The sequence below is a fragment of the Pecten maximus genome, chromosome 7, assembly GCF_902652985.1.
Source record: "Pecten maximus chromosome 7, xPecMax1.1, whole genome shotgun sequence".
Taxonomy (NCBI): domain Eukaryota; kingdom Metazoa; phylum Mollusca; class Bivalvia; order Pectinida; family Pectinidae; genus Pecten; species Pecten maximus.
In genome coordinates this window covers 27,496,166-27,522,410 of record NC_047021.1, presented here as the reverse complement: position 1 = coordinate 27,522,410, position 26,245 = coordinate 27,496,166, and the positions used below count along the sequence as shown (strand labels likewise).

Below are 26,245 nucleotides of genomic sequence, written 5' to 3'. Positions count from 1 at the left end.
GGCGTCTCCACAGCCCGTTTCGGGATACGCTTTTTCAAGTTACCGATGTTTTCCGTTCAATTTGTATATCGACACATAGCCTATTGAAGATCTACACCAAAAAGGATTACTCGCCTTCAACAAATAGCGAACGTATTTCCTTTATTTGGCCAAAATTTCATGAAATTGGGCTATAAATGACATGATCGCACTAAATATTGAAACCATTCTATCCTCCGATTCATTTCAATGTATAAACACGCCCATAAATATATAAATGTATATGTATATGAATGTTGTATTTTAAACGAAAAATATTCAACCTAAATAAAATGATATCAATAACACTCCAAAAGCGATGGGATATCGTCAACACTTTTTAACGATGGTCTTGTATTCATCAGCGACATGACTAAGTTCAAACTAACACTAAACGGCGGTAAACCTTTTCTCTCAAAATCCCCACTTTAATTCCTATAAAATTCAATCATATAAAACACACTTTAGGCAATTCCCATTATATCCCAGAACAATCGGCTATTCTTCAAGTATATTCATTTTAAACCAGCTGTTTTTTATTTCCCTTTGTTAGTTATCTTCAATGTTTTGATCACATAGACGTTGACATAAACGTTCTGTGAATATAAAACCATGGGTTACAAAGTGTTGACGATATCCCGTTTATTTTGGAGTGTAATCGATATCATTTTTGTTTAGGTTGATCATTTTTCGTTTAAAATACATTATGTACAATATTCATGTATTCATTTATATATGTAACGGCGTGTTTATACATTTAAATTAAGCGGAGGATGGGATGGTTTCAATACGTAGAGTGATCATGTCATTTATAGCCAATTTGATGAAAAATCGTCAAGTGTGTTAATTGCCTATATCCACGTATGATTTTTAATTTGTTTTTCAGTTTTTGGCCAAATAAGAGAATTACGTTCGTTCTTTGAAGAAAACAAGTAATCCTTTTTGGTGTAGATCTTTAATAGGCTTTAATCGTCCGTCGTGCTTTCGTAAACACTTTACACTTAGTTTTCGACTTTTTCATGAAAACCGCAGAACCAAATTCAATGAAATTTGGCGGAAGCTTCCGTGGCCAAAGGTCAACAAAAATTGTGAATTATATGGTCCCGATCCCCAAGGGGCCTGAGGGGCAGGGCCAAAAAGGGTCAAATTATCTGACATTTCATGAAACTTCTTTCAAGACCTAAATAAGTAAGACTCACACACTCTTCGTAGATGGAATGGTCTTAAGGTGCTTTACAAAAAAATGTGAATTTCATGAACCTGGAGTTTCACGTTTGCCCCTGGGAAAGAGGTAAACTTTTCTATAATTTATAATTTATAGAGAAATCACAATTTTGACTATAATTTGTTTGATTTCTATTGGAATTCATTCTAACTTGTTCTAACATTGTTAACATTATCAGCATTGGATGACAGCTCGATGGTATGCAGATGTTGGCACTGACTGACCCCGGGGGCTTATGGGCTGGCCAACAAGGATCAAATTAACTGAAATTTCAAAACACTTCTTCTAAAAAAACCCAAAAGAATCAAATACATTTCATATATGGAAGGGTCTTATGCAGTTTTACCAAAATTGTGAATTTTATGAACCTGGGGTCTCACGTTTTGCCTAGGGAGGGGGTAAACTTTACTATAGTTTATATAAGGAAATCCCAATTTTGACTATAATTTGTTTGATTTCTATTGGAATTCATTCTAACTTTGTTAACATTATCAGCGTGTGATAAGAGCTCGATAGTATGCACATGTCCTGACTAACTCCCTTTGCTGATCGACTGGGCCAAAAAGGGTCATTTAACTTTACTTAAATATTTCAAAACTCAGGTGATCGTTAAGGTTCATGGGCCTCTTGTTAGACATTTTAGGAGCCTCTCGAAGTTACTATTACATCCTTATTTTGAATTAGTCACACGTTAGCTATGTGATCGAGACTTTTGCGATAATTATACACACAACCCTTTTATCGAATGTGCATTTGGTAATTTATACTAGCCTGTATCAATGTATTCTATATGTCACACAATGGTTCTTGTGTGATTGCCATTTGCATATCTAAACATCCACTTTAGGAATGATTGATACAGAAAAGAAATTGATGTTCTTTACAATTTAGTCGCTATTTTCTTTTGGGAGCATTGGTGAACTGTCGACACACAATTATGTAAGGACAAGGATTAGTTTTGATAACAATCATATCTTGGTAAAGAATCTAATGGGAATATTGCACTAAATGTCGTCATTGGCCTATCGTATTGTCACAACACGTGTTATGTCTGTAGATCAAATGTCTATCTCGAGACACATTCTGTGTACGTACTGACAGGTAAAGCCGAAAGAATACATATAATCGCAGTGATTAATTAACGCAACTAATAAAAGTTGATATAGAAATTAATTATTGTTTAACATAACGTAATTAATATAAGAAAACTTCAATTCTTACAATCATGATTTAGCAGAAGGCTTTAAACACGAAAAACACTAAAGGAAAATTACCGTTGAAATATGTATCATTAAAATAACTGATTGTGTATTCATCTACGTAATTACTGCCAATCAATGACGTAGATTGATTCTTATGGTAGATTGATGTTTCTCTTGAAAGGGTTGGAATATAGTGCCAAACGTTTGGGTTTTGTGTTGTTGTTGTTCTTTAACAGAAGTATGTAATTATCCTGATTTGCATATAATTTAGAGAAATGAAATAACATAACTGATTGTTTTTTATGATATATATATATAATGCTTTATTTCAAACATCACAAAACAAGAAAATGATGTCTATCAAAATAAAATACTGAAGACAAAATAAATGCGTTAGTTTTTCCTAAATCAACTTGGTAAGTCATGTCAGTTACAAATTAACTATATAATGGTGCTAAAGCTATACATCATCACATTCCGAAACAGCTTCACAAATATTTTTAAAAACACATATATGGCGAAACGAGTAAAACAACTCACTAGTAAAATCCGTCTCTACTAATAAAACAAATATAGATCTGTAGGACATCCACGCTGGAATTGGTCCCTCACCAATCTCTCTGGTATGCTTTATTTGTCTAGTTAATCCATTTCAGAAACAGAATGAAAACGGTCATCAAAGTTCCAATTGATGCAAACGGCTGTGCTGCCGTGGATGTCGGATCTGTAACAAACCAATGGTAAGTATATACCGTATGACGTAACTGTGCGTATGAAAACCCCTTTGAGCAGTCAAACATGCAACGGGGCGTTTAGTTGGGAAAAGAAGTGGCAAACAATTATCATATATGCAAAATAAGATATGCCCAGCCTTTCAAAAAGCCTTGTGTTATAAAAGGATTTACATGCTTTATTATTATCATGGGATTTCCTAACTGGCTGAATCAACGCCACTCAACAAAAAAGTTTTTATATCAGAAATGTCGCACCTACCTGGAGAAACACACTCGACCTCAACTTCCAGATACTTGTATATACCGAAGCAAGGATCATCTCCGAAAAGTTCATTGTCGGCCGTGAGTAAACACTGAAACCGACCCTCACACATCTGTCTGATCACACCAAGGGTGCTAGGGGAGCCGCATGTGGTGGTGTTGTGGAGTCGCTCCAGACCATATGGATGGACACACACGGTGGTAGATGTCCGTCCGTAGTTAGCGAAGGAAACATGGAGAACTTTCCCAGGCTGGTCCAGGCAGCCAACCGTGTGGCTCTTTAGTTCACAAACAAAGCCGTACTCTGTGGTACAAAAAAAAACAAATATGATTTAGGCATATATATAAAGATATGTTGTATAGCGAATGTATCAGTAACAGAAAGTGGGACTCATATGTACAGTGTACATAGTAGCTGGTCATAGGTAAAACACAGCACCGACAAAATACTGATAAAAACATTTCCTGAACAAAGTAATGTGATTAATCAGCTCACGTGAATAAAAAAGGGTTATAACGACAACAATGACGGGACCGTTCAATCGACAGGTAATACCGGTAGTGATGACTTTTCATTTTCATAGATAAACTCTGTTATAACAGTCAGTGATTCAGCTCAATTTTGTTGTTGGATTAAATCACCATACAAAATACATGTGCAAACCTTCTTAATAACTTCTGTAAAATGATTTTGTATTAGAAGTATAATCCATATTGATATGATAATGGAAAGTACGTCATAAAGCAACAGAAGATACAACTTGAATGGTTCTTTGATATTTACCTTTTTCACAATACACTTCTTGGCCAACATTGTTGTAAAATCTTGCAATACATCCTCCGCAGTAGTCTGGGCGACATGTGGCCGTGTGGTCGGACTCGCAGAAAACTGTGTCCTCTCCAGCCAAACACGGATTGGTACAGTTCGTGTAACGGTGCTTTCCAGCTGGACAGGCTGAAAAGTAGACATACTTTATGTCAGCAGGCTATTCTGTCTCTCAGTTCGTAGCCAAAACCATTAATCCGATTGATTGAAATGGAAATTAAACCAGCAATTGCTCTGAAATAATGACATCATTATAATGCATGTTCTTAAAAATACTGGTTTTTATACAATTACCGGCATCTAGTCTTGTGACGAGTGTAATATACAGAATTCCGATCAACAGTGTACCGAGATTGTACTTCTCTGAACTGATCATTGTATGCATTGCGTTAATCCACGGCTAACTCCCCTGTATGGAAGGTAACCCTTGTTTTGAAGTGTTACGAAAATCTCTTATAAAGTCACCTGAAAAGATCGATCGATTGCAATATTATCATGAAAACGCGCAACGGTTTCAGAAAACGCAAATCGAAAGCGATATGTTTCAAGGAAAAGATGGAAGCTGATAGACACGCAAAGTTACCTGTCTCTACCTGTAAACCAGTGAACCGTAATTCCAACTAAAATAGATACAGTTTCTGTAAGGAAGATAAGCTGTAAACTGGAACAATAGGCTGCAATAGAATAATGGCTGACTTTAATGGAGTTTAAATAGGAATCTAAGCCTAAGAACTGTTTTATTATGTTTGGTTCTACCTTACTTGCGTTACCAGTCAATCGTCGATATTCGGTTTTGCCTTTGTGATGGTGTATATTTGGCCCAACGATTGATGTGTATTTACGATGTTGAAAGATATATATTTGATTTCAATCATTTTAAGATATGAAAAGTACCTCAATAATACCCATGAACATTTAAAGATAACCATCCTTATGTGACAGACGAAACTGAATCTGATTTACAGCAAAGTGTGTTCACAACATGGTGTACAAAAACAACGGAGAATACCGGCATGATAACGAAGTCGTAATTTTAACTAAAAACAACGGAGAATACCGGCATGATAACGAAGTCGTAATTTTAACTAAAAAACAACGGAGAATACCGGCATAATAACCACTTCGTTCTTCTAATTCAAAAACAATGGCGATTACCGACCCCTGACTATACACAAGAGAATGGGACCAGGTGTTTCCAAGGACAAGCGTCTTCTGTTTCTTCGGCGACATGCGCTATATAAATTTATGTTAAATCTGGGTTTAGTCACATTCTCAAAATAAGAGCAATGGAAAGTATAAGCAGATAAAATGCAATTCACGAGTGATTGAAAATAGAAAAAAAAAATTCTTTGAGCGTGTCATTGTCATATGATATGATTCAAACACATTCAAATCCCATCTCAGCAAAGACCTCTTGTCGAGCAGAATATAAAAACCGTTAAGTTATGAAACAGGTTTAATGTTTTCCTAACAAGTACAGGATAGTGTTGATCAAATGAAATAGCCATTTGTTTTGAATATAGTTTAAAATTGAAATAATAACGTGTGTTAATTTTGCAATGGCATTTATTGGTAAAAGAGGTCTATCGAATGCTTATTAAACGCCATAAATGTGTGTTTTCAAATGTCACTACTACACCAGGAATTTTAATGATCTTGAGTTAGAGCAGAAAAACTGTTAATACTCGACGGATGTTTTTACCGGTTGTTAGTTAAATTAGAAATCCGAATCACGCGATCAGAGGTAAAAAGAAAAATTATTACAATTATTGTTTTCCGTATTCCATTGAAAACTGTTCCATACGATACTTCTTTGGTCGATACAAATGAACGTTTAGAGACTATGACCATGTGCTCGAGGCGACGTTGTTATCAACCATGATATCCGTTACGGGAACATAGGGTCTTTATCTACCTTTTCGATGTTTGTGTAAATCTCTTTGTGCGCACCACTTTTTTTATTATTCTTAAATTAAAATCATTTTCTAATCATTTCGTTATTTTTTGTTTTGTTTTCGTTTTTGATTGTGTCAATAACAAAAACAACAGCGAATACCACTTTTCAATATTACTTTTCATATCTTTGAGAAGTAACAGGTAACAAGAGTCTTCGACTAGCATGCACAGCGCATTTTATTCTATACCATTGGCTTGGTTTAAATTGAAAGCTTCGGTGGCGATCCTATCATGTTTGAAATGAATAGTATCTTTTGTTTGTTTGTTTGTTTTTGTTTAACGTCCTATTAACAGCCAGGGTCATTTAAGGACGTGCCAGGTTTTGGAGGTGGAGGAAAGCCGGAGAACCCGGAGAAAAACCACCGGCCTACGGTCAGTACCTCGCAACTGCCCCACGTAGGTTTCGAACTCGCAACCCAGAGGTGGAGGGCTAGTGTTAAAGTGTCGGGACACCTTAACCACTCGGCCACCGCGGCCCCTAAGGCAATAGTATCTATTGCGTAACCAGTATCAAACACATGTGACACATGTGTACGAGGATATCGGCACATAAATAACCTACGCTCTGTTAGGTCGGTAATGTGCACACGGACAGCGTCATATGTAAAACGGGAAGTACAAACCGAAAGTAGAATCGCTGTGACATTTCTCGGAACTTACGAGCAGCCTAAGAACGCCCATTACTATCGAACCGATCAATATAAGGCTCCTACTCATGAAGTGACATGACGGATGATGTCTAACGGATCACACGACTCTCATAATGCTCTGGAACGAAACTGTCGGCCGGAGTGGGCCCTGTGGACATGCGTGGCGGCCAACATATGTGGTTTGACCAGCACCACGCTGTGGTTCCTAGTCCTGTTACCACAGGTATACAAGAACTTCCGCCGGAAGTCCGTCTTGGGACTCAGTATACTGTGGGCGACTGCTAACTTTATAGCTTCATTAGTTAATATTTTCTTTGTGTTTCTTTACGCCAGCCTACCCGTATATTCATCAATTAACGCCGTGTACATGCCAATACTGGAGTTCACCATACTCGTTCAGTTTTGGTTGTATAACTCGGAGTTCTCAAAGAAAGCTAAATACTGCTATGCTGCTGGTTGTGCGGTCATTTGGGGTACCATCATTACAATACAACTGACAACACGAATGTTTGCCGAGATGCAATGGGTAGCCATTACACTCTGGTGTGTGGAGACTTTACCACAGGTACATTGCATGTATTTTTTTTCAACTAGTTATCTAACATGAACGAAATCTTTCATATCTTCTTACTGCCCCAGATAGCGGATAATTGCTATCTAGGTTGATGATGATAGCGGATAAATATATATATATGTTTAACGAGCTTGGTAATGATCAATAAAATAAAATAAAAAAATAAAAACAATTATTCGGTTGACAAGTTTTGGTTGATATCTATTTTTTTCTGATTGATTTTTCAGATTGTCCTTAATCTGAAATTACGCTCCACTTCCGGTCAATCGACACGCTCTGCAGTGATAGCAACGATTGGAAAGATGACGGACTTCCTGGCGACGTACGGTTTAGTAATTCCTTTGCAGTATGTGGTGATGGCATATTTCTCTAGCTCTGTTGCCTACGTCAACGGTATCCAGATAGCTTGGTACTATCGAAAAGGAAACTATGGGGTCTCTGGAACGCCAACACCAACCCATCAAAATACTGCATTTATCGAGGGAAGCGCGCAGGTGTACGACGTTCAAAGTGAGGGCAATGGCGGCGACGTAGTGCAGTCTGAAGATGACGTCGAATACACGCCGCTTTGTTCCAGTATCGTCGTCAGGTGGCGCCACCCGAATTTATCGCGATTGTGTTTTATAAGAGGAGTTGTCATTGGCTTTCTTGTTTCAGCATTGGTACTGTTCTTGTTTGGCCTTGTCGTAGTGACCGCTTCCGCTTATAGTTCAATGGCTCCTATATCCATAGCATCTGTCCTCGCGTTTGCCTATATGTATTACCATACTGCCATAGGTCAGAGGTGTCGACAAATTTGTATCAACACGTGTCGGAAAAAGCCAAATTAGGTGATGCAATTACTAGAAATTAATAAATGTTAAAGGTTTACACAACTGATGTGTTGTTGTGTGTATGTGACTGCATGAGATAGTCATACTCCTATAACATAAGAGGCCGCTGGTCGGCTCTTTTTCTATCGGATATTATTTTGCCGACTGCCGTGTAAAACCTCTAACATTGTTGGAGTAGAGATAGTCACTTACCTCGGTATTAGCTTATTCAGCAGGGACAGAATACAATTAAGCTGTGTGATCAGCGAGATTATTACAATTTCTCAATTGTTGATTTTCCATTTCTAGATAGCAACATCCCTGCTCATTACTTAGGTGTTTGCATGTCTCGGTTGATCCGACATTTAGGACGTGTTCCCATCATCACGACTTCCGTGACAATGTCGACTAATGACGGAGAAAATGAGGTCTCGATAGATGCAGGTTGATGAAGTCCCCGGGAAAGTTCTATTTCCTTTTGCGATATGAATCCATACATTTTCGATGCTGGTTAAAATATCTAGAGGTTTCATTGTCACTGCCATAGCTTTCATTTGAGGATTTGATCTAGTTCGCATGACTGGTGTCTTCGATGAAGACGCCGCTTAGTCTCCCGAAAACCTGGATTTGTTCTTGTACTTTTCCATAGGTCTCCCCACCTTGGTGGCGGGAGGTCGGGAAGCTCGCTATCCGGCCCGACTGACCAGCCGGACAATGTGGTCTATCCTCTTGGGTGACGGAGGTCACGCAACTCGCCGGCCCGACTGACCAGCCGGGCAATGTGGTCTATCCTCTTGGGTGACGGAGGTCACGCAGCTCGCTAACCGGCCCGACTGACCAGATGGGCAATGTGGTCTATCCTCTTGGGTGACGGAGGTCAGGCAGCTCGCTAACCGGCCCGACTGACCAGCCGGACAATGTGGTCTATCCTCTTGGGTGACGGAGGTCAGGCAGCTCGCGATCGCTGACTGGCCCGACTGAGCAGCCGGGTAATGTGGGGTGGTAATGTCGTCTTCCCATCAGGGTAGCGGGAGGCAAATTATTTACATAAAACAGCTTGATCAAATAAAGTTAATTAATCTACAGCTTGATCTTACATGTTACCTACTTTCGATGCATGACAAACCGCCCAAACATGGTGACCCCATACCTACCTCAAGGGTATGAAGTTCCAGTGACTAGTAGTGTAGGGGAGAGAGCCTGGAAAATCGTTTTCTTTGGTGTAGGTCAAAGGTAAAAATTAGGTCAGAGTGATCTACTTTTGATGGATGATACAACGCTTTACCAAGGTGAACCCATACCCCAGGTATTAAGTTCCAGTGCCAGGTAGTTTAGATAGAGCCTGGGCATGATATCGCATGGACGGCCGGTCGGACACAACGCAAAACTATTAACCTGTCGTCAAATTATCTTAATATTATAGTGTTAATAACATATAATGTAAAATATAACGTTAATTCATTATAATACCACATTGTGTCTACCAAATGTAAATAGATTCCAATCCTTTATGAATGATAACATAATAACTGTGCGGCTTGTAGCATCCTGGGATGAAGGGCTAAAAAGTTTGCTCAAGTGAATGATCTTGATCTGCTTTCAAAGTCACAGGGTACAAATGTCTTAACAATTTAATGACTTCTTCTCAGTAACCAAGATGCCATGAGCCATAATATTATATAATGTAGCATGCTGGTTAAAATCAAAGACCTTGGCCTATTTTCATGTCACATGGGTCAAATGTCTTCAATGTTTAACCAACTTCTTCTCAATAACCAATTAATAAGCTCAGTGTCATGATACTGAAACGGTGGTACTTTGATAACTGAGTGAAAACGTTTGTTCAATTTCATGACCTTGACCTGTCTTCAAGGTCACATTGGTCAAATGTGATAAAAATTAAACAAAAGCATTAACTATCAGTATGTATTTCAGAAAATTAACTGAAACAAAACATTTCTTCTAAAAACCCAAACAAGAATCAAATACATTTCATATATGGAAGGGTCTTATGTAGCTTTACCAAAATTGTGAATTTTATGAACCTGGCCGGGGTCTCACGTTTTGCCTAGGGAGGGGGTAAACTTTACTATAGTTTATATAAGGAAATCCCAATTTTGACTTTAATTTGTTTGATTTCTATTGGAATTCATTCTAACTTTGTTAGCATTATCAGCGTGTGATAAGAGCTCGATAGTATGCACATGTCCTGACTAACTCCCTTTGCTGATCGACTGGGCCAAAAAGGGTCACTTAACTTTACTTAAATATTTCAAAACTCAGGTGACCGTTAAGGTTCATGGGCCTCTTGTTAGACATTTTAGGAGCCTCTCGAAGTTACTACTACATCCTTATTTTGAATTAGTCACACGTTAGCTATGTGATCGAGACTTTTGCGATAATTATACACACAACCCTTTTATCGAATGTACATTTGGTAATTTATACTAGCCTGTATCATTGTATTCTATATGTCACACAATGGTTCTTGTGTGATTGTCATTTGCATATCTAAACATCCACTTTAGGAATGATTGATACAGAAAGCTATTGATGTTCTTTACAATTTAGTCGTCATTTTCTTTTGGGAGCATTGGTGAACTGTCGACACACAATTATGTAAGGACAAGGATTAGTTTTGATAACAATCATATCGTGGTAAAGAATCTAATGGGAATATTGAACTAAATGTCGTCATTGGCCTATCGTATTGTCACAACACGTGTTATGTCTGTAGATCAAATGTCTATCTCGAGACACATTCTGTGTACGTACTGACAGGTAAAACCGAAATAATACATATAATCGCAGTGATTAATTAACGCAACTAACAAAAGTTGATATAGAAATTAATTATTGTTTAACATAACGTAATTATCATAAGAAAACTTCAATTCTTACAATCATGATTTAGCAAAAGGCTTTAAACACGAAAAACACTAAAGGAAAATTACCGTTGAAATATGTATCATTAAAATAACTGATTGTGTATTCATCTACGTAATTACTGCCAATCAATGACGTAGATTGATTCTTATGGTAGATTGATGTTTCTCTTGAAAGGGTTGGAATATAGTGCCAAACGTTTGGGTTTTGTGTTGTTGTTGTTCTTTAACAGAAGTATGTAATTATCCTGATTTGCATATAATTTAGAGAAATGAAATAACATAACTGATTGTTTTTTATGATATATATATATATAAAATGCTTTATTTCAAACATCACAAAACAAGAAAATGATGTCTATCAAAATAAAATATTGAAGAAAAAATAAATGCGTTAGTTTTTCCTAAATCAACTTGGTAAGTCATGTCAGTTACAAATTAACTATATAATGGTGCTAAAGCTATACATCATCACATTCCGAAACAGCTTCACAAATATTTTTAAAAACACATATATGGCGAAACGAGTAAAACAACTCACTAGTAAAATCCGTCTCTACTAATAAAACAAATATAGATCTGTAGGACATCCACGCTGGAATTGGTCCCTCACCAATCTCTCTGGTATGCTTTATTTGTCTAGTTAATCCATTTCAGAAACAGAATGAAAACGGTCATCAAAGTTCCAATTGATGCAAACGGCTGTGCTGCCGTGGATGTCGGATCTGTAACAAACCAATGGTAAGTATATACCGTATGACGTAACTGTACGTATGAAAACCCCTTTGAGCAGTCAAGCATGCAACGGGGCGTTTAGTTGGGAAAAGAAGTGGTAAAAAATCATCATATATGCAAAATAAGATATGCCCAGCCTTTCAAAAAGCCTTGTGTTATAAAGGATTCACATGATTTATTATTATCACGGGATTTCCTAACTGGCTGAATCAACGCCACTCATCAACAAAGTTTTTATATCAGAAATGTCACACCTACCTGGAGAAACACACTCGACCTCAACTTCCAGATACTTGTATATACCGAAGCAAGGATCATCTCCGAAAAGTTCATTGTCGGCCGTGAGTAAACACTGAAACCGACCCTCACACATCTGTCTGATCACACCAAGGGTGCTAGGGGAGCCGCATGTGGTGGTGTTGTGGAGTCGCTCCAGACCATATGGAAGGACACACACGGTGGTAGATGTCCGTCCGTAGTTAGCGAAGGAAACATGGAGAACTTTCCCAGGCTGGTCCAGGCAGCCAACCGTGTGGCTCTTTAGTTCACAAACAAAGCCGTACTCTGTGGTACATATATAAAGATATGTTGTATAGCGAATGTATCAGTAACAGAAAGTGGGACTCATATGTACAGTGTACATAGTAGCTGGTCATAGGTAAAACACAGCACCGACAAAATACTGATAAAAACATTTCCTGAACAAAGTAATGTGATTAATCAGCTCACGTGAATAAAAAAGGGTTATAACGACAACAATGACGGGACCGTTCAATCGACAGGTAATACCGGTAGTGATGACTTTTCATTTTCATAGATAAACTCTGTTATAACAGACAGTGATTCAGCTCAATTTTGTTGTTGGATTAAATCACCATACAAAATACATGTGCAAACCTTCTTAATAACTTCTGTAAAATGATTTTGTATTAGAAGTATAATCCATATTGATATGATAATGGAAAGTACTCATAAAGCAACAGAAGATACAACTTGAATGGTTCTTTGATATTTACCTTTTTCACAATACACTTCTTGGCCAACATTGTTGTAAAATCTTGCAATACATCCTCCGCAGTAGTCTGGGCGACATGTGGCCGTGTGGTCGGACTCGCAGAAAACTGTGTCCTCTCCAGCCAAACACGGATTGGTACAGTTCGTGTAACGGTGCTTTCCAGCTGGACAGGCTGAAAAGTAGACATACTTTATGTCAGCAGCTATTCTGTCTCTCGTAGCCAAAACCATTAATCCGATTGATTAAATGGAAATTAAACCAGCAATTGCTCTGAAATAATGACATCATTATAATGCATGTTCTTAAAATTACTGTTTTTTTTATACAATTACCGGCATCTAGTCTTGTGACGAGTGTAATATACAGAATTCCGATCAACAGTGTACCGAGATTGTACTTCTCTGAACTGATCATTGTATGCCTTGCGTTAATCCACGGCTAACTCCCCTGTATGGAAGGTAACCCTTGTTTTGAAGTGTTACGTAAATCTCTTATAAAGTCACCTGAAAAGATCGCGTGCAATATTATCATGAAAACGCGCAACGGTTTCAGAAAACGCAAATCGAAAGCGATATGTTTCAAGGAAAAGACGGAAGCTGATAGACACGCAAAGTGACCTGTCTCTACCTGTGAACCAGTGAACCGTAATTCCATCTAAAATAGATAAAAAGCATAAAGACAGTTTCTGTAAGGAAGATAAGCTGTAAACTGGAACAATAGGCTGCAATAGAATAATGGCTGACTTTAATGGAGTTTAAATAGGAATCTAAGCCTAAGAACTGTTTTATTATGTTTGGTTCTACCTTACTTGCGTTACCAGTCAATCGTCGATATTCGGTTTTGCCTTTGTGATGGTGTATATTTGGCCCAACGATTGATGTGTATTTACGATGTTGAAAGATATATATTTGATTTCAATCATTTTAAGATATGAAAAGTACCTCAATAATACCCATGAACATTTAAAGATAACCATCCTTATGTGACAGACGAAACTGAATCTGATTTACAGCAAAGTGTGTTCACAACATGGTGTACAAAAACAACGGAGAATACCGGCATAACGAAGTCGTAATTTTAACTAAAAAAACAACGGAGAATACCGGCATAATAACCACTTCGTTCTTCTAATTCAAAAACAATGGCGATTACCGACCCCTGACTATATTCAAGAGAATGGGACCAGGTGTTTCCAAGGACAAGCGTCTTCTGTTTCTTCGGCGACATGCGCTATATAAATTTGTTAAATCTGGGTTTAGTCACATTCTCAAAATAAGAGCAATGGAAAATATAATCAGATAAAATGCAATTCACGAGTGATTGAAAATAGAAAAAAAAATTCTTTGAGCGTGTCATTGTCATATGATATGATTCAAACACATTCAAATCCCATCTCAGCAAAGACCTCTTGTCGAGCAGAATATAAAAACCGTTAAGTTATGAAACAGGTTTAATGTTTTCCTAACAAGTACAGGATAGTGTTGATCACATGAAATAGCCATTTGTTTTGAATATAGTTTAAAATTGAAATAATAACGTGTGTTAATTTTGCAATGGCATTTATTGGTAAAAGAGGTCTATCGAATGCTTATTAAACGCCATAAATGTGTGTTTTCAAATGTCACTACTACACCAGGAATTTTAATGATCTTGAGTTAGAGCAGAAAAACTGTTAATAATCGACGGATGTTTTTATCGGTTGTTAGTTAAATTAGAAATCCGAATCACGCGATCAGAGGTAAAAAGAAAAAATAACAGATAAAGTCGGTCTTTAATGGAGTATGATTAACAGGTATTGGGAGAAATACGGTAATGTAATTGTTTATTTAGATACTCATTCTAGACAAAGACATTGAGGTAATGTAACAGCTGCTTAGTAGGTATACAGGTGTGAATTTTCTGCTATATATATATAACTATTTATCATTGTGTACAGTTATCACGCGAATCATCAATGAAATCATTACTCATGCTATTATTGTATAATAGAGTAAATCCTAGATTTTAAAGATCAATGTAAGCCCTTTCGTTATATGTAAATTTCGTATCTTATATACACTGTATAGTATTTCCTAAAACTAGGGTAAACTGATTAATAAAAGTGGGTTGAAGAGGGTTACGGATCATTGTTAATATTCAAATATTAGTGCATCGTTACCTGTCGTCCCTGTGCATGATTGAGCTTATAGTATATATATGGTATATCATATCCTCTGTCTATGTAATGTGGAGGCTGATAGTGCCCATATATATCATATCCTCCCACTCTGTCTATGTAATGTGGAGGCTGATAGTGCCCATATATAACATATCCTCCCGCTCTGTCTATGTAATGTGGAGGCTGATAGTGCCCATATATATCATATCCTCCCACTCTGTCTATGTAATGTGGAGGCTGATAGTGCCTATATATGATATATCATATCCTCCCACTCTGTCTATGTAATGTGGAGGCTGATAGTGCCAATATATGATACATTGTATATCATATCCTCCCACTCTGTCTATGTAATGTGGAGGCTGATAGTGTCAATATATATCATATCCTCCCGCTCGGTCTATGTAATGTGGAGGCTGATAGTGTCAATATATATCATATCCTCCCGCTCGGTCTATGTAATGTGGAGGCTGATAGTGTCAATATATATCATATCCTCCCGCTCGGTCTATGTAATGTGGAGGCTGATATATATAGTGCCCATATATATCATACCCTCCCACTCTGTCTATGTAATGTGGAGGCTGATAGTGCCCATATATATCATATCCCCCCACTCTGTCTATGTAATGTGGAGGCTGATAGTGTCAATATATATCATATCCTCCCACTCTGTCTATGTAATGTGGAGGCTGATAGTGCCCATATATATCATATCCTCCCACTCTGTCTATGTAATGTGGAGGCTGATAGTGCCAATATATATCATATCCTCCCACTCTGTCTATATAATGTGGAGGCTGATAGTGCCCATATATATCATATCCTCCCACTCTGTCTATGTAATGTGGAGGCTGATAGTGCCAATATATATCATATCCTCCCACTCTGTCTACAATGTATGTAATGTGTTAAAAATTAAGAAGAAAGGAGGAAAGAAGGGGAAAGTAGAGAAAAGATCGGTCTTTTAGAACCAATCAAGATAGTTCAATGGCGAGCGTAAGATTCCTCTGGAAACTGTTGTATATACAATTATTGTTTTCCGTATTCCATTGAAAACTGTTCCTTGCGATACTTCTTTGGTCGATACAAATGAACGTTTAGAGACTATGACCATGTGCTCGAGGTGGCGTTGTTATCAACCATGATATCCGTTTCCTTTGATTCCCTAGGTTCTCATAGATACAGGAACATAGGGTCTTTATCTACCTTTTCGATGTTTGTGTAAATCTCTTTGTGCACACCACTTTTTTTATTATTCTTAAATTAAAATTATTTTTTAATCATTTCGTTATTTTTTGTTTTGTTTTCGTTTTTGATTGTGTCAATAACAAAAACAACAGCGAATACCACTTTTCAATATTACTTTTCATATAAGTAACAGGTAACAAGAGTCTTCGACTAGCATGCACAGCGCATTTCATTCTCTACCATTGGCTTGGTTTAAATTGAAAGCTTCGGTGGCGATCCTGTCATGTTTGAAATGAATAGTATCTTTTGTTTGTTTGTTTGTTTTTGTTTAACATCCTATTAACAGCCAGGGTCATTTAAGGACGTGCCAGGTTTTGGAGGTGGAGGAAAGCCGGAGAACCCAGAGAAAAACCACCGGCCTACGGTCAGTACCTCGCAACTGCCCCACGTAGGTTTCGAACTCGCAACCCAGAGGTGAAGCTAGTGTTAAAGTGTCGGGACACCTTAACCACTCGGCCACCGCGGCCCCTAAGGCAATAGTATCTATTGCGTAACCAGTATCAAACACATGTGACACATGTGTACGAGGATATCGGTACATAAATAACCTACGCTCTGTTAGGTCGGTAATGTGCACACGGACAGCGTCATAGGTAAAACGGGAAGTACAAACCGAAAGTAGAATCGCTGTGACATTTCTCGGAACTTACGAGCAGCCTAAGAACGCCCATTACTATCGAACCGATCAATATAAGGCTCCTACTCATGAAGTGACATGACGGATGATGTCTAACGGATCACACGACTCTCATAATGCTCTGGAACGAAACTGTCGGCCGGAGTGGGCCCTGTGGACATGCGTGGCGGCCAACATATGTGGTTTGACCAGCACCACGCTGTGGTTCCTAGTCTTGTTACCACAGGTATACAAGAACTTCCGCCGGAAGTCCGTCGTGGGACTCAGTATACTGTGGGCGACTGCTAACTTTACAGCTTCATTAGTTAATATTTTCTTTGTGTTTCTTTACGCCAGCCTACCCGTATATTCGTCAATTAACGCCGTGTACATGCCAATACTGGAGTTCACCATACTCGTTCAGTTTTGGTTGTACAACTCGGAGTTCTCAAAGAAAGCTAAATACTGCTATGCTGCTGGTTGTGCGGTCATTTGGGGTACCATCATTACAATACAACTGACAACACGAATGTTTGCCGAGATGCAATGGGTAGCCATTACACTCTGGTGTGTGGAGACTTTACCACAGGTACATTGCATGTATTTTTTTTCAACTAGTTATCTAACATGAACGAAATCTTTCATATCTTCTTACTGCCCCAGATAGCGGATAATTGCTATCTAGGTTGATGATGATAGCGGATAAATATATATATATGTTTAACGAGCTTGGTAATGATCAATAAAATAAAATAAAAAAATAAAAACAATTATTCGGTTGACAAGTTTTGGTTGATATCTATTTTTTTCTGATTGATTTTTCAGATTGTCCTTAATCTGAAATTACGCTCCACTTCCGGTCAATCGACACGCTCTGCAGTGATAGCAACGATTGGAAAGATGACGGACTTCCTGGCGACGTACGGTTTAGTAATTCCTTTGCAGTATGTGGTGATGGCATATTTCTCTAGCTCTGTTGCCTACGTCAACGGTATCCAGATAGCTTGGTACTATCGAAAAGGAAACTATGGGGTCTCTGGAACGCCAACACCAACCCATCAAAATACTGCATTTATCGAGGGAAGCGCGCAGGTGTACGACGTTCAAAGTGAGGGCAATGGCGGCGACGTAGTGCAGTCTGAAGATGACGTCGAATACACGCCGCTTTGTTCCAGTATCGTCGTCAGGTGGCGCCACCCGAATTTATCGCGATTGTGTTTTATAAGAGGAGTTGTCATTGGCTTTCTTGTTTCAGCATTGGTACTGTTCTTGTTTGGCCTTGTCGTAGTGACCGCTTCCGCTTATAGTTCAATGGCTCCTATATCCATAGCATCTGTCCTCGCGTTTGCCTATATGTATTACCATACTGCCATAGGTCAGAGGTGTCGACAAATTTGTATCAACAGGTGTCGGAAAAAGCCAAATTAGGTGATGCAATTACTAGAAATTAATAAATGTTAAAGGTTTACACAACTGATGTGTTGTTGTTTGTATGTGCCTGCATGATATAGTCATACTCCTATAACATAAGAGGCCGCTGGTCGGCTCTTTTTCTATCGGATATTATTTTGCCGACTGCCGTGTAAAACCTCTAACATTGTTGGAGTAGAGATAGTCACTTACCTCGGTATTGGCCTATTCAGCAGGGACAGAATACAATTATTTTCCATTTCTAGATAGCAACATCCCTAGCTGCTCATTACTTAGGTGTTTGCATGTCTCGGTTGATCCGACATTTAGGACGTGTTCCCATCATCACGACTTCCGTGACAATCTCGACTAATGACGGAGAAAATTAGGTCTCGAGAGATGCAGGTTGATGAAGTCCCCGGGAAAGTTATATTTCCTTTTGCGATATGAATCCATACATTTTCGATGCTGCTTAAAATATCTAGAGGTTTCATTGTCACTGCCATAGCTTTCATTTGAGGATTTGGTCTAGTTCGTATGACGGGTGTCTTCGATGAAGACGCCGCTCAGTCTCCCGAAAACCTGGATTTGTTCTTGTACTTTTCCATAGGTCTCCCCACCTTGGTGGCGGGAGGTCGGGCAGCTCGATCGCTGACCGGCCCGATTGACTTGCCGTGTAATGTGGTCTCCCCACTTTGGTTGCGGAGGTCGGGCAGCTCGCTAACCGGCCCGACTGACCAGCCGGGCAATGTGGTCTATCCTCTTGGGTGAAGGAAGTCAGGCAGCTCGCTAACCGGCCCGACTGACCAGCCGGGCAATGTGGTCTATCCTCTTGGGTGACGGAGGTCAGGCAGCTCGCCGGCCCGACTGACCAGCCGGGCAATGTGGTCTATCCTCTTGGGTGACGGAGGTCACGCAGCTCGCTAACCGGCCCGACTGACCAGCCGGGCAATGTGGTCTATCCTCTTGGGTGCGGAGGTCAGGCAGCTCGCTGATTGGCCCGACTGAGCAGCCGGGTAATGTTGGGTGGTAATGTCGTCTTGCCATCAGGGTGGCGGGAGGCAAATTATTTACATAAAGTTAATTAATCTACAGCTTGATCTTACATGTTACCTACTTTCGATGCATGACAAACCGCCCAAACATGGTGACCCCATACCTACCTCAAGGGTATGAAGTTCCAGTGACTAGTAGTGTAGGGGAGAGAGTCTGGAAAATCGTTTTCTTTGGTGTAGGTCAAAGGTAAAAATTAGGTCAGAGTGATCTACTTTTGATGGATGATACAACGCTTTACCAAGGTGAACCCATACCCCAGGTATTAAGTTCCAGTGCCAGGTAGTTTAGATAGAGCCTGGGCATGATATCGCATGGACGGCCGGTCGGACACAACGCAAAACTATTAACCTGTCGTCAAATTATCTTGATATTATAGTGTTAATAACATATAATGTAAAATATAACGTTAATTCATTATAATACCACATTGTGTCTACCAAATGTAAATAGATTCCAATCCTTTATGAATGATAACATAATAACTGTGCGGCTTGTAGCATCCTGGGATGAAGGGCTAAAAAGTTTGCTCAGGTGAATGACCTTGATCTGCTTTCAAAGTCACAGGGTACAAATGTCTTAACAATTTAATGACTTCTTCTCAGTAACCAAGATGCCATGAGCCATAATATTATATAATGTAGCATTCGGGTGACGTTAAGGCACATGGGCCTCTTGTTTGCTGGAGTTCTGGTCTTTTGCCCATAGGAAATTCTCATAACTACCCAATTTCATGACATTTTTTAGCTATCACTTCAATTTCAATTTCTTTATTAACTGTGGGCGATATTGCCCATTAGCACATGTTATAATATACAAAGTCGTAATATACATGAACAGCAATAGAAATTACAAAGTGGAGAACGAGTTCAGAGTTTGTACATATAGCCAGGATCGTATTGGCTTCGAAAATAAGATTTGCATGATACAATTCACTGACATAAGTTATATTAAATATAAAAGTCTATACTTAGTCAAATCATGTACTATTGGTTACATATAATATTGATATAATAACAGTATATTAAAAGCTATGTATTTGATCCAAATCAATGATCTCAACGGCGAGGGAGATGCGAGAGTGGTTGGGGATACCCCTACCAGAAACTCGCACATCCCCCGTTGAGATCAGGCAGATATGATTGTATGGTGAAATACTTATGTGTATCAAGTTAAAATATATGGAGCGAATGTAGGGGAAAGTGAAAAAGTTAAAGACATGCGGCTCGAATCTTATTAGCTTCGAAAATAAATTTGCCTAAACAAGTTAGCTGTTTGATATTATTTACATTCAATAGCTGTATCAATTTAAACATTGAAGGTTTCTGCCAGTAATATTTTTTAATGAGACGACGTCTTAAGTTATTGTACATGTTACATTTCAATATAAAATGGTATTCATCCTCTACTTCAGTCGTTGACTTACAAATTATACAATATCTCTTATGTCGATCAATATTCTTGTAGCGGCCGGTTTCGATTGCTAAAGAATGCGCAGACATACGAATTTTCGATAAACATATTCTGTAATTCATAGGTATATATTTTGTTAAGTAAAATTGAATGGAAAAATTGTCCACAATATACTGATATAAAAAGCATTTAGAAGACTTTTCTAAGAGATCTCTTAAATATTGCCTAGCTTGATCAAAAATTCTTTGACGTATACAAGATAAAGTAGCTTTAGAATTATGTGATGATTGGCAGAGCCATACATCACCAAAACCTAAGGAGCAAAGCAGATCCTTTACACATTGTACCCAATTAAAACATGACCCAGTGTTCTTAGTTAACAAAAAGTTGTACGCAGTATTTAAAATACAATTTTTCGTGTCAAGTAGTTTGAACCAGTATTTTATTATCCTATATCTCCTTGTGTATTCTAAAGGGAAACGGCAAAGTTCCCAGTATACCATTGCATTATTTGTAGATTTTTTAACTTTAAGTAATCTCTTACAAAAATGTAAATGGACCTGTTCAATATCTAACCCTTTGGTCGACCCCCAAACTTCACATGAATAGAATAAAATGCTACTTACGTAGGTGTCAAACATACTCAGCATGGTTTTACAATTTAGATTCATGTTTACACATTTAGAAAACAAAGCAAACATAGCTTTACGTCCTTGGTCAGACAATTTTTTTTGTACATTCGTGAATTTATTATTGTATCTAAAGTTTACGCCAAGATAGGAGAAATCGTCAACACAATCAAGTTTTTTCTCTTGCTACATCAATTTGTTACTTAATATGTGGTTTTACCATATTACAATACAGATTGAGCTGAGTTCCATTATGTGCTGGAGTTATGGTACTTCGCATAATGAACTGTTGTCCTGACTTTTTAGTCCATCATAATCAGCCCATTTGTAGGTTCCTCGTGGTCTCAAGTTGTGCATGTTTCATTTTGAAACTGTCACTAAATGAAAAACAAGATGGACACCAAGCAATACTTTTGAAAGTTGAAGCATGTTATCACTTTTTCTCAGAAAGCTTTTCAAATTGCATCTGTAAGTTCTGCGTGATCCCTAGTTGTCCGTGTTCTATTTTGAAACTCATTGAAATATAAGATGGCCAACAGGCTACCATTTCGATTTTTATCAGTTAAAGTTTATGATCGCGTTTTCCCAGGAAGTCCTTCACGGATATAATTATTTTGAATTTCATTTAGATTGAGATTAAGTTGGAGTTTGTTAGTCCTATTTCATAGAGTCCGTTATAGATCTTTCTCGGATTTAGCATGTAGGTTAACCTTAAATGATTATTGAGGAAGAATAGAAAAAAAGAGAGCAAAGATCAGTATTAAAAAGATCCAATAAAGGTCACTCTATGCCGATTGCCAAGATCTCTCAGGGATATCTTGTTTTTCAACCATGCAATAATCATATGACATCAAATGTTGTAGGGACATATAAGCTCCATCAACCATCTAACCGGAAATAGAATGCTTTTCAAATATAGTGCACTTGCTTTTTTTTTTTAATGACACCCTTTCAATTGAGTTGGCCACACATGGATATCGATGTTCACAACCTCTTACATAAGCGTCCCCTTTGCTTCTTCTTAATCGTGAAACCCTAGGATCCGTCAATACTGACAATTAATGGGTCGGGTTTTGAAGGGGTGCACAGGGGCGCGAGTTCTTCTTCCTTGAACTATTTGGTTTGAAAGGATATAGGAGGTGTGTTTGACCCAGTGTTGTTATACGAGGGCTTCAATATTAAATGGCTCTGATTGTTCTCTCTCATGTTTAACTGTTTACGATGTACATAACAAAGGAAACAAGGCGAGGTATGGGGCCGCCCAGGTCCCCAGCGCTCTGGAAAAAGTGGTGTATTATCATAAAATTCTGTGAGTTTCTAGACCATAGTTTTTGTTTTTAGTTTTTTGTTTTATCTTCAGGATATTATTTTCCATGATTAACTGCTCTAGAGTCAAGAAAATAAGGCGGGGGTCTGGGGGCCATGCTTATTTTTTTTCTGAATGATGTTTTCGGGATTAACAATTTAATGTGTATTAAAAAGAAAACAGGGAAGGGATCTGGGGACCACCCCAGAAGCTCTTGATAAAACGGTGTATTATCATTATACTGTGGAAGTTTCAGGATAACATTTTTCCTATTTTAATTTTCGCGACTTTCTTAATGAAATTTCAGGATTTAAAATTGTTTAGAGGGCGTGGGACATTAAAGACAATAAAGCGGGGATCTCGGAGCAGCCGAAGACCAATTGGTTTTAAAATGGAGCTAATAAAACGATAATATCTGTTGTGATCATCTTTAAAAGTGTTTATGTCCACACAAATTTCCACTGCGCCCCGCCGCCTTGATCCGCCCATGATAAGGTTATACTATTGACTATATTCACTGAAAAACTATCAATGTTTAGAAACTAAAGGTGATTAAAAAGACAATTCTGGCAAATCTATCTATCTATCTGGCCTATCTATTGGAAGGTTTTGATGTAAGGGGTGGGGTGTTGGTTTGTCAATAATCTCAAAATTTATAAGTCTTATTAAGAAATGAAAATTAACAGATAATGCTTAAGGATACTAACAAAACACTACCTTTATCGAAATCCATACACGTTTTTTTCTGTCTAATATTTTAAAGTTTGTTGTACATTTGAAAATAGAGCCTTCCAAAAGGAGTTCAGACTACTATTTTTGTAGATTTATTTGTTTTGTTGATGTTCTGATTGTGAATCTTGCCATGAATAAATAAAAATACTTACATGGGATTAAGAAAGAGTGTGGTTTTCTTTGTATACAGAATAAGTAATAAGTATCTAAAAAGATGCAGGTCTAGGTTGATGCATAGCATTACTACATTATTATTAGCCATTCAAACAACTTTGTCTGCCATTACTAATAATTCCTGTTTTCTACTTTTATTACAACTCCTCATCCTATCCTGTAACGACGTTCATCCTAACCCTGGTCCGAATAAAATAAATGACATTTCTGTATTTCATTTAAACATTCGTAGTCTGAAAAACAAAATATCGTTTCTGGAAAATATAGCGTCAGATTACGATGTAGTTTGTGTCACTGAGACTCGCCTTGATACTTCAACTGTAGATGCTGATATACTCCTGAGTGGCTATGATTTATACCGAAAAGACCGTGAAACACCGGGAGGGGGCGTAGCTGTTTACACGTCCAGTCTCTTGTGCACTCGTCGTAGAGTTGATCTAGAATTCCAGGAGGGGGAGTTGATTTGGACAGAACTCCAGTTTCCAGAGCAAAAATACCTTCTATGTACAGTGTATAGACCTCCACAATGTGCTCTTACTTTTTGGAATTATTTCCGACACTCTATTGAAATTGCTCTTAATGAAACTTCACGGGTAGTAATTGTTGGTGACATAAACGTAGATCTTTTAACTGTTAGTAGAAATCATGCATTTGTTGATATTCTCGACTCCTTTCACCTTTCGAATATTATAGATAGACCGACACGTGTAGGTCGCACTAGCTCGACCTTACTTGACCCCATTATACTGTCCGACACGTGTAACTTTACTTATGCAGATATTATTGACGTTGAAAGTGACATTTCGGACCATAAGGCGACAACTGCTGAATTGACTGTTAGAACGAATTTCAGAAGGACGTTTGACAGGGAGATTAGATGCTATAATAATGCAAATTATGATTTATTCAATAGTATATTAGACGAGACGGACTGGGTTGACTTTTTTGCGAATGCTAATTCACCAGATGATATGTGTAATCTTTTTACGACTAGATACCTCGACATAGCCAGAGAATGTATACCGACCCGGACTGTGACGATCAGATCAAATGACAAACCTTGGTTTGACTCAACTTTACGTAAGGAAATTAGGAAAAGAAATGGACTGTTGAAATTATATAAATCAGACCGTTCAGACAGAAACTTATCTAACTTCCGGAAGCAACGTAATCATGTAAATAACCTGAAGAAACGAACAAAAGAACTTTTTTATGCTGATATAAATGGTATCTTAGATAGATATTCAAGTTCAAATCCTAGAAATTTTTGGAAAATTATTCGTAAATTAATAAAAACACCTCATGATTCGAACATTATCCCACCTATTAGATATATACACGGTAACATTGAAATGTCTGATGATAATAAAGCTAATATTTTAAATGATTACTTTGTTTCAATTTCTACTATTGACGACAATAATTTTGATGTACCGACAGTTGAATTACGGACTGGCTCCACTATTTCTGACATACAATTTGAAACGAGTGACATAACTGACATACTGAAATCATTAAATATAAATAAAGCTGTTGGGAATGATACAATCAGTCACAATATGTTAAAAAATACAGCAAATTCAGTAGCTTTACCATTGGGTATTATTTTTAGAGCTTCTCTGGAAACTGGAGTTTTTCCTAAATTGTGGAAACATGCATTAGTTACACCTTTATTTAAATCTGGGGACAAACATATTTTTTCGAATTACAGGCCAATTTCACTACTCAGTACGGTTGGGAAAGTTTTTGAAAGGTTAATTGTTAAATATTTAAATAATTACTTGCTAGATCATTCATTAATATATAAGTTTCAGTCTGGTTTTCAACCTGGCCATTCGACAGTTCATCAACTTATTGAAATTTATCACACTTTGTGTGAAAATCTAGAAAAAAGACATCCTACATGTTTAGTTTTCTGTGATATATCGAAAGCTTTTGATCGTGTGTGGCACAAGGGACTGGGGGTGAAACTAGCAAACTATGGTATTAGCGGCAAACTTTTAAATTGGCTTTTAAATTATATAAGTGAAAGGAAACAACAAGTTTGTGTGGGTGACTCTAAATCACTTGTTAAAACTACTAACGCTGGCGTTCCACAAGGTTCTGTACTTGGTCCCTTGTTATTTATTTTATACATTAATGACATTTCCGATAATCTACAAAGTCTTTCAAAGTTGTTTGCAGACGATACGTCATTATTATATTCAAATCCATCCCCTCAAAATGTTGAATTTGTAATCAACAACGATTTAGAGCACATTCAAAATTGGGCAAATAAATGGTTAGTAAAGTTTAATCCTTCCAAAACAGAGGCACTGCTTATCCATAATTCTGAGCTAGATTATGTAATTGATATTAAATTTGATAATGTTAGTGTGAACTTCGTAGAAAATCATAGGCACTTGGGAGTTATATTGGACGGAAATTGTAAATGGACCAGTCATATTGATGGTATTTGTAAAAAGGTATCGAAACAGATAAGTGTTTTGCGTAAACTTAAATATATATTAAATCGCCACACTTTATATAGAATATATACTTCGTATATTATACCATTATTAGAATATTGTTGTGAGGTATGGGATGGGTGTAGTCTCGGTGACTCAGATA

At 37.7% G+C, this 26,245-nt stretch overlaps 4 protein-coding genes across 4 annotated transcripts; 2 read left to right on the top strand and 2 right to left on the bottom strand.

Annotated features, from left to right (window-relative positions):
* Positions 1 to 2,809: 2,809 nt before the first annotated feature.
* Positions 2,810 to 4,782, bottom strand: LOC117330689 (L-rhamnose-binding lectin CSL3-like). Its single transcript, XM_033889133.1, has 4 exons — positions 4,561 to 4,782; positions 4,225 to 4,395; positions 3,439 to 3,744; positions 2,810 to 3,169 (listed from the first exon to the last, which is right to left on the bottom strand). The coding sequence occupies exons 1-4, from the start codon at positions 4,649 to 4,651 to the stop codon at positions 3,084 to 3,086; spliced, it is 654 nt and encodes a 217-aa protein (XP_033745024.1). The 5' UTR covers positions 4,652 to 4,782; the 3' UTR covers positions 2,810 to 3,083.
* Positions 4,783 to 6,804: 2,022 nt separating this feature from the next.
* On the top strand, positions 6,805 to 9,343 carry LOC117330432. The gene is made up of 2 exons (XM_033888712.1): positions 6,805 to 7,437; positions 7,674 to 9,343. Exons 1-2 carry the CDS (start codon positions 6,955 to 6,957, stop codon positions 8,274 to 8,276), a joined length of 1,086 nt encoding a protein of 361 aa, XP_033744603.1. The 5' UTR covers positions 6,805 to 6,954; the 3' UTR covers positions 8,277 to 9,343.
* A 2,107-nt stretch (positions 9,344 to 11,450) lies between these two features.
* LOC117330434 (L-rhamnose-binding lectin CSL3-like) lies at positions 11,451 to 13,388 on the bottom strand. Its single transcript, XM_033888715.1, has 4 exons — positions 13,226 to 13,388; positions 12,895 to 13,065; positions 12,137 to 12,442; positions 11,451 to 11,868 (listed from the first exon to the last, which is right to left on the bottom strand). The coding sequence occupies exons 1-4, from the start codon at positions 13,305 to 13,307 to the stop codon at positions 11,783 to 11,785; spliced, it is 645 nt and encodes a 214-aa protein (XP_033744606.1). The 5' UTR covers positions 13,308 to 13,388; the 3' UTR covers positions 11,451 to 11,782.
* A 3,476-nt stretch (positions 13,389 to 16,864) lies between these two features.
* On the top strand, positions 16,865 to 18,525 carry LOC117330433. Its single transcript, XM_033888713.1, has 2 exons — positions 16,865 to 17,507; positions 17,744 to 18,525. Exons 1-2 carry the CDS (start codon positions 17,025 to 17,027, stop codon positions 18,344 to 18,346), a joined length of 1,086 nt encoding a protein of 361 aa, XP_033744604.1. The 5' UTR covers positions 16,865 to 17,024; the 3' UTR covers positions 18,347 to 18,525.
* The last annotated feature ends 7,720 nt before the right edge of the window (positions 18,526 to 26,245 follow it).

Excerpts from the sequence above, each read along its gene's own strand:
- LOC117330689 (XM_033889133.1), bottom strand. The coding sequence starts at position 4,651 with ATGCATACAATGATCAGTTCAGAGAAGTACAATCTCGGTACACTGTTG. Across the intron at positions 4,396-4,560 it reads CGTCACAAGACTAGATGCCG|CCTGTCCAGCTGGAAAGCAC; the intron begins GTAATTGTATAA and ends TCTACTTTTCAG. Across the intron at positions 3,170-3,438 it reads GGTCGAGTGTGTTTCTCCAG|ATCCGACATCCACGGCAGCA; the intron begins GTAGGTGCGACA and ends GGTTTGTTACAG.
- LOC117330432 (XM_033888712.1), top strand. The coding sequence starts at position 6,955 with ATGATGTCTAACGGATCACACGACTCTCATAATGCTCTGGAACGAAAC. Across the intron at positions 7,438-7,673 it reads GTGTGGAGACTTTACCACAG|ATTGTCCTTAATCTGAAATT; the intron begins GTACATTGCATG and ends TTGATTTTTCAG.
- LOC117330434 (XM_033888715.1), bottom strand. The coding sequence starts at position 13,307 with ATGATCAGTTCAGAGAAGTACAATCTCGGTACACTGTTGATCGGAATT. Across the intron at positions 13,066-13,225 it reads CGTCACAAGACTAGATGCCG|CCTGTCCAGCTGGAAAGCAC; the intron begins GTAATTGTATAA and ends TCTACTTTTCAG. Across the intron at positions 12,443-12,894 it reads AGAAGTGTATTGTGAAAAAG|AGTACGGCTTTGTTTGTGAA; the intron begins GTAAATATCAAA and ends TATGTACCACAG.
- LOC117330433 (XM_033888713.1), top strand. The coding sequence starts at position 17,025 with ATGATGTCTAACGGATCACACGACTCTCATAATGCTCTGGAACGAAAC. Across the intron at positions 17,508-17,743 it reads GTGTGGAGACTTTACCACAG|ATTGTCCTTAATCTGAAATT; the intron begins GTACATTGCATG and ends TTGATTTTTCAG.